Genomic DNA, 8099 nt, shown 5'->3' with positions numbered 1-8099 from the left:
GAGCTTCTGCAGTACTCCTCATTAATTCCACACATCAATCTGTAATAATTAATTAGAGACTCTCTCGCTGGTAATAAGAGACTCTCTCCCTCGCGACATGATGATGCCATTTTTGTCATAAACCCAAAACCATAAGCCAATATATATAACATCCTTATCATCCAACCGTGAGTGCCCATTTCTTTTGTTTAAGATAGCACAATATTAAGTAACTACAAAATATTATTCAATTAAAGTAACTTGGGCTTGTCTTCATATGAAGCAAACATGGCATCTTCTTTTAATTTTTAATTAAATATTAAAACAATATCTTTTAATTAGTTGGTCGAATTCATGCATTTATAAGATTAAAATTCACATAATAAAATGAAATAGTTTATAAAAAATATTGCTTTTCTAAAATTCAAACCATTTTTTAAACTCATGCACTGCATTCAGTCCCAAAACATTCTGATTTAAATAGCATCAACGGAATGATTCCAAGTCAAAAAGATGGATTGAAAAAACAAAACAAAAAAAAAAATGTTGTAAAGATGCATGGAAGTTGATGTAATGTACACACAGCATATAACTCTCCCCGCTAATATTTTATTTAGGGGAGGATAACGAGCGAGGGTACGAATTTACACCGTCTTGATTCTTATGGGGGCGCACTACGCCTCTAAACAGCTTACATATTTAGAGAGCAGCGGAAGGAAAGCCAAAAACCCATTCAAAAAAACTCACAACGCAGCCTCTCTCTCTTCAGCACCAACTATGAATCCATAATATTAGATTAATTAAACCTTAATCCTCTCTTAACCCTCCCCATAATCTCCTCTTAAACCTACCTCCCTTTTTCTTTAACGTAAGAAGCGAAATAAATAAAAAAATTCACAACCTCTCTCTCTGCATTTTGCTTTATTTATTTATTTTTGTTAAAATGGTGGTTATGTCGATGGAGGAGGGTGGTAGTAATGAGAGCTGCGGCAGCAGAGTGAACGAGAACGCGAACACGACATTTTCTGATTCGGTGTTACAAGGAAGGCAACAACAGCAAAGGATGCAGCAGAAACTTGAGGTTTACAATGCGATTCTTCGTCGTCTTAAAGAATCTAATCACGAAGAAGCTAATCTACCTGGTTTTGATGATCAACTCTGGACTCACTTCAACCGCCTCCCTACCAGGTACGTGTGTGTGTGTTGTGTGTCTTAGTTTCGGCACGTGTACGTGTATCTATACGATATATGTGTATGTATGTGATTTGGTGTTGCCTCTTCGTTACGGAAATTAAAATTTTTTGTTTTTTTTCTTTATTTGAATTATTAGCTTTTTCTGTCTTTTTATTTTTATCTTTTGGAGGATAATTCTGATTTTGGTACCTTTTGTGGTGTAGATATGCCTTAGATGTGAATGTGGAAAGAGCAGAAGATGTGTTAACGCATAAGAGATTGCTGCGTTTGGCTCACGATCCTGCTAATCGACCGGCGATTGAAATTCGCCTTGTACAGGTAACGTGTATTTACTGACTTGTTATGTTTTTTTTATTACCGATGCTTCATGATATTAATTTGTGAAGATTTGATTATGAATAGAATTTGCGATTGATTAGGCTGTAGATTTTAAGACTACGCGAGGATTTGTTCATGATACAAGTTTTCGGCAGATGTTTTTAGGTCTTGAAGGATCCTATCTTTTGTGGAGAATTTGGAGTTCGAAGTTTTGTGTTTTTGTGTTCATCAAAATTGATTTTTTTTTGGTTCCACATTGTTGATGTAGAAGTAAATGTGATACAACTATAAATATACGAGTATAATACTGGTTTAGTTACTAGCTATGAAAGGAATCTTCTGTAAACATGTCTTCGAATAAGTGCTGCATTTCACACTGTGAGGCTGGTTTGATCTGTTTGAGTTCAATAAACGCAGCTGAATTTCTGCCAAATGTGGATTGCAAACCTCGTTTGCATTTGTTATCTTCTTTTCTTGCATTGAGTCTTGTAAACTTTTTAATTTATCAAGTGCAATCAACTGCATCTCCCACATGCAGGTTCATCCTACTTCCGATGACAATTCTGCTGACTCTAGCCTTCAAGACTCTCCTTGTAAGGAAGGAGCCCAAAGAAAGATGTATGCTGTTGAGATCATTATCTGTCTTAGGATCCTCTTAATCGATGCATTTAGTGGTTTTGACCACTCCAATCAATAAGTTTCATTAATATTGCTGACATTTTTATCTTGTTTTCAATTGTCAGCATGCATCCACCTCCAGCCTTTGGCTCATCACCTAATCTTGAAGCACTGGCACTTGAGGCAAATAAATTTGATGATCAAGATGGTGATAATTCTGTGTGTGCTGATTCAAAGTTCTTCAGGTAATTCTCTCATTCAAAATGCTATTGTGGTAGAGTTAACTTGATTCCAATAAGGATCTATCTGGGGTTTTTTCCCTTTTGTTAGTTCACTTTCACCTTTTCTTTTGAAAAGTTTTAACAAAGATCATTTTTATATTAATCATTGTCTTTAATCGACTGACTTGAGTAAAAATCAGAATTCAGATAAGTTTCTAATCCTTGATTATGGTAGAGTAATGGGCTCTCTTTGAATATGAGATCCTATATTTGAAATGGCGCTCAATCTGATTGAGAATGCCATGGAGTATGCACTTTCCTAAACATATATATATACATGCATGCAAATATTCATATGCATGATTTACTAGATTTGGATTTTGAAGTTTACACTATTTTTCTTGTTGGCAATGATGTAGGCCCATGCATGAAATTACTTTTTCAACTGATGACAAGCGAAAACTTTTGAGTCAGGTAAGATAAGCATGCTTGTTGAAGTAAGCCAAGCTCATTTTATTTATCAATCATTGTTTCAATTTGCTGGGGAAAATATTCGTTTATTCTGCTGCTTCTTTCAGTTTGAAGGCTGTTTTGGTATTGAATTTGGAAGAAGTGCAAACAAATTTTAGGATTCGTTTTGAGTTTTATTCCACCAGCTGGTAGCATGCATTTTACTGGCTGGTCAATTAGCATGAATGACTGACATTTGATGTAAGCAGCAAGTCTGTGATAGTGTCTGATACTGCTAAAATAAACATTTAACCATTGGTTTAATGAATTTGTCGTTTATTGTGCTTCTAGTTATTTATGAGGTCATTGGTGTTTCGCGAATTTACAGCTGACTTCCTTACTTGCTGACATTGGGTTGAACATCCAAGAAGCGCACGCATTTTCGACAGTTGATGGCTACTCCTTAGATGTATTTGTTGTTGATGGTTGGCCATATGAGGTACTTGCCATGCACACCTTTTATTACATAAGGCTTCCATTAATCAGGAACATATTTGAAATACACAACGAACTTGATCGATTAACACACTGTTCATAATTTTCAGGAAACGGAGCAGCTCAGAGAAGCGTTGGTAAAGGAAGTTTCCAAGATTGAGGTAATTCCCTGAGTTGATTTGTAGTGATGGCAAGTGTCTTCTTATGGAGTTTGCAGCTTATAATAAATCTGGGTTTCTCTCACTCACAATGCTCACTGCTGAATGTGGTGTTCTACAAGAGTTTTTATGAAATTATTTGTACTTGAATTGATTATATTTCCAGTCTCTTGATTTTCTTGTTTCTTGTTTAGTGGAGATGTCATATTATTTGATGAGGATCGGGCAAGCTTTGCAAGATACTGCAAGCAGAATATTCTCTTCTAACCAATGGTCTATTTGCTAAAATGATCATCTCAAATTGAAGTTAATTATATCTAAAGCCAGTGAATTGGGCGGGATGCAATGAAATGTTTTATAAATTGCTTTCCAATATTTGATGTAATTTCCTTCATCCAGTTTCAGATCTTTTTACCATTTGGTTATTTTATGGGGTGGAGGAGGGGCTGCTGTTGGTAGAAATAAAACCTAGTCACAAGTTAATTAGTGACAAGAAAACGAAAAAAGGAGTTAAATTCAGGAATTCCCAATTAGAAACTCTTATAGTACTGGAAATGGGCAAGAGCAGGCCATGTATTGAATAAGAATTTATCCCGATGGTTAAGTTGTCTGTTAGGAACCTTGTTTTGTTGACATGTATTTTTTATCTTCATCATTTTAAAATTGTTTCATCTATTTCTTCCACGAGCAACCTCCTCAAATTAGATGATTTGCCTTGTATATGACAGGCATAACGCTACTAGTAATGTTTTGAATATGGTAGAACACATGTAACTGAATTTACTTCAGCAATAATTCACCATAGGTTGCTGATGGGTACCATTTTGAAGTTCTCGGATTTTTCTTCTGCTCATTCTTTAGTTTTCCAATGCAATAAGATAATTGATAATGTCTAGTTTATGCCATAATCTCTTCACCACATCAATTGACTAGAACCTATTCATGTTTTTCCTTGTGCGGTTTCATTCATTGTCTTGTTTCGATATGCATTCCAATTTACTTTAAATGTGTTTACAGGATCACGAGCAATTTAGGACTAAAGACGATACTAATCATGTTGCAATACCCAATGACGGGACTGATGTGTGGGAAATTGATCCTAAATATTTGAAGTTTGAGAACAAAGTTGCCTCTGGATCATATGGTGATCTGTAAGTTAAATGTTTTTTAGATGCAATTTCTGTTGATGTTTGGTTTCTTATTCAACTGTTTCATCCTATTTGCTTAGGTACAAAGGTACATACTGTAGTCAGGAAGTGGCTATCAAAATTCTCAAGCCTGAGCGACTAAATTCAGACTTGCAGAAAGAATTCGCCCAAGAAGTTTACATTATGAGGTCTGACAAAATGTCTTCAGCTACGTAGTTTTTCTACAACTCTAGGTTGTTTCTTGGGTTTGGTGTTTCCTTGTTTTTACATATTCTTTGAACCTGTAGGAAAGTTCGACACAAGAATGTTGTACAATTTATCGGTGCATGCACCAAGCCTCCAAGTTTGTGCATTGTAACAGGTAAATGTCACTGAGTTTTGAAACATATGTTATGTTTATTTATTCCTCGTATGAATTTCTTTCTTTTTTTCCCTTTAATTTTTCATCTGCCATTCAACATTTTGTATCTTAATTTTTCTTTTCTTGGTAAATAGAATTCATGTACGGAGGAAGTGTCTATGACTACCTGCACAAGCACAGGGGTGTTTTTAAGCTGCCAAATTTACTTAAAGTAGCAATAGATGTTTCTAAAGGAATGGATTACTTGCACCAAAATAATATAATCCATAGGGACTTGAAGGCTGCAAATCTTCTCATGGATGAAAATGAAGTAAGGTTCTTCTTTACCATATTTAATTTTTTCAGCAAGTGCTTTGTTTACTATTCGATTGGCTTCAGTGATGTTTTTTACCTAGTCTTTTTCATCCTCCTCCACATCTTCTACTCTCATCATGATCACGGAGGAAGATAAATCAAATTCAACTGAAGCTTTGTACCGTATGTGTATCTATAAGAAACATCTGTTAATTTCATTTCAGGTAGTCAAGGTTGCTGATTTTGGTGTTGCCAGAGTGAAAGCTCAGACTGGAATTATGACTGCGGAAACTGGGACCTATAGATGGATGGCTCCTGAGGTAAACCTTTGTTTTCATTACACCTTATTCTGAAAGTGTTCCCAGCTTTACCAATATCCTTTTCAGTACTAGTGTGCAAACTATCTTGATATTATTCTTAATGTTTAATTTGCTTCTTGCTGTCACCGAGAGAGATCACTTGTTTACCATTGTTAAATAATCCATAGCTTTACCCTCCCCTCCCCCATGATTCTTGTTGAAACTTTGAGGCATCATTAGTTGTGCTGGTGGCAACCACCATGCATCTTCTAAATGGTTCATCTCGCCGTTTTCTTACAACTTTTATCTTGCATTGAAGGTCATTGAGCACAAGCCGTATGACCACAAGGCTGACGTATTTAGTTTTGGGATCGTGTTATGGGAGTTGTTAACTGGAAAGGTACTGCTGGTCGTTTTGGTATAATATCCCCTCTCTTTTCAGTAAGTTTCTGATCTTGCAAAATTGATAATTTTTGCATATTTGGCTTCCCAGATTCCATATGAATTCTTGACCCCTTTACAAGCAGCTGTTGGAGTGGTTCAGAAGGTAAAAATCCTTTCCAACAAGCATTTTTTCCCTTATTTCATATGATGAGTCCATGATTATAAGAATTTGTGTGGTGATTTTCATTCATGTGTTTTCAGGGTCTACGGCCTACCATACCCAAGAATACTCAACCAAAGCTTGTCGAACTGCTAGAAAAATGCTGGCAACAGGATCCAACTGTAAGGCCTGACTTCTCGGAGATTATAGAGATCCTGCAACAAATAGCAAAAGAGGTATTTAGCATTTGTGGTTTCTGCTACAAATCGCTTTATATATCATACATGTTTCTTTACATTTTCATCGCAAGCAATAAGACTTGCAAGTTTTTATAACAGGTTGGGGATTATGGTGAATGGCGCAAGGAGAAGTCGCCTGGCCGATTTCTATCTGTGCTCAGGAGGAAGTAAAGGGAAGTCTTGCTGATGCTCATAACCTGAACAACAAGCTAATCGAACCAGCCATTTTCCATCCTTCTCATTACCATTACTGTACACTATTTTATTTGCCATCCTGCCTATTATCTTACCTATACATTTAAGCTATGGAGAGTTGCAATCTTTTGGCGCGCCTTTCAAATGAGATATCAATGTCTGCGTGACAATCATGTAACTCTAGCAGCTCCTCGTTTCAAAAACTTGGGGAAAGTGAAGAAAAGGAGGAGAAAATGTGGTTTTGTTTGTAACATAGACTTTTGATCTCGGGAGAAAATATACTTTTGTTATTTTGAGAGAGCTTATTTCTGCTTTTATTGTTGATAATCCCTTGTGTTGCGTTGAGTTAAAAAGTGTTTTTTTTCTTTTTTTTTGGGTGTTGGAATTTTAAATAGGAGCGAAAATGTCAACATCTTGAAAACAAGAGTGAGAAGTGTCATTTTTTTATTTCAAGAGATTTTAAATTCAAATATCTTCTTTGTAATTAAAAGAAAATAATTTTGTTGATTTAGAATGACGAAGATTGTGTAATTTATATGATTTTAGTTATATTTTATTGCTTCTAACCGTTGTATTTTTTTTTTTTTATCGTGTTCATGTCTTAGAAATACATCATTCAATGATTGATTTTTAGATTACTTCCAATATTTCTAGATATTTCTAGATAAATGCTTCCAAATTCAAACCACTGTGTAAGCAATCTTGGAAGAGCTTGAAAGAGATTCTTGTGGCCCCAATGCAGCCCCTTAGCATAGAATAAAAGTACATCAGGTGCGTAAGTCCACCATCGCCTCTCAGTGTTTGAAGGAGAAATAGAAGTGGAAGTCAATGGTACCAGTCTGGGACCTAGTCATAATTGTCTTCCTGACGTTTCCTGGCATCAACAAGCACCTCATCGCAATATTTAGCCAAATAGAAGGATCCTTTTTCCCACTTAGGCTGCATATCCCTCACCCTGGCATAAAGAGTTAAGAGATCTTTCTTTTGTTTCTGCCCCGTATAATGGATCCATCTGGAATATAAAAGTAGAGTCTTTGCAACATCTAGATTCTCACTCGAAGCTTGAGTATCACAAAATGCAGGTTGGGGATTCAATGGTACCAATGAAAGGCTAGTAATTGAAGACCTAGCAGCAGCACCTACGACCTGTTCAGGCATGTGAAGGAGAGTTTGCTGCAACCTGCAATGGCACCATCTGATCGCCTAGTACTCCACAGAACCTTGGCCTTTTCCATGTGAACATTAGGTACACCCGAGGCCTGGGCTTCCAGAATTGCTCGGTTTGCTGTCTCATAGTGACCAGCCAAGCGACAAAGCTTTGCATACTGAAGCCAGCAGATCCCAACATGGGCACCGAGACTACTGGCACCAAATACCGATCTTTGGAAAGCCAAAAGAGGCTCCCTTGCCCAAAGGGATGGTTGAGTAAATCTGAGCCGATGTTCCCAATTCCCCATCAATTTAGTGAATTCTAGATGACCCAGATGGAATTTTATGACCAAGAAAGAATCATCAACAAGAAGAGCTTGGAAGTCCTCCAATTCACGTAGTAGGTGAAGTTTCACGATAGACGGGTAATTAAGCCC

At 36.5% G+C, this 8099-nt stretch overlaps 1 protein-coding gene across 2 annotated transcripts; it reads left to right on the top strand.

Moving 5' to 3' along the window:
- The first annotated feature begins 621 nt into the window (after positions 1-621).
- On the top strand, positions 622-6703 carry LOC105118531 (serine/threonine-protein kinase EDR1-like). Of its 2 annotated transcripts, none has more exons than XM_011016510.1 (16): positions 622-1167; positions 1377-1491; positions 2030-2109; positions 2235-2354; positions 2750-2804; positions 3169-3279; positions 3386-3436; positions 4451-4584; positions 4662-4769; positions 4869-4942; positions 5077-5252; positions 5461-5556; positions 5855-5935; positions 6029-6082; positions 6181-6315; positions 6415-6703. In XM_011016510.1, the coding sequence occupies exons 1-16, from the start codon at positions 923-925 to the stop codon at positions 6487-6489; spliced, it is 1710 nt and encodes a 569-aa protein (XP_011014812.1). In that variant the 5' UTR covers positions 622-922; the 3' UTR covers positions 6490-6703. The 2 variants fall into 2 exon arrangements, with proteins under 2 accessions (XP_011014812.1, XP_011014813.1); XM_011016511.1 differs by having other exon boundaries at positions 624-1167; positions 6418-6703.
- The last annotated feature ends 1396 nt before the right edge of the window (positions 6704-8099 follow it).

Source organism: Populus euphratica, unplaced genomic scaffold (genome assembly GCF_000495115.2).
Source record: "Populus euphratica unplaced genomic scaffold, PopEup_1.0 scaffold1997.1, whole genome shotgun sequence".
Classification (NCBI taxonomy): domain Eukaryota; kingdom Viridiplantae; phylum Streptophyta; class Magnoliopsida; order Malpighiales; family Salicaceae; genus Populus; species Populus euphratica.
The sequence above is the reverse complement of the archived record's forward strand: the minus strand, read 5'-3'. Positions and strand labels throughout refer to the sequence as shown.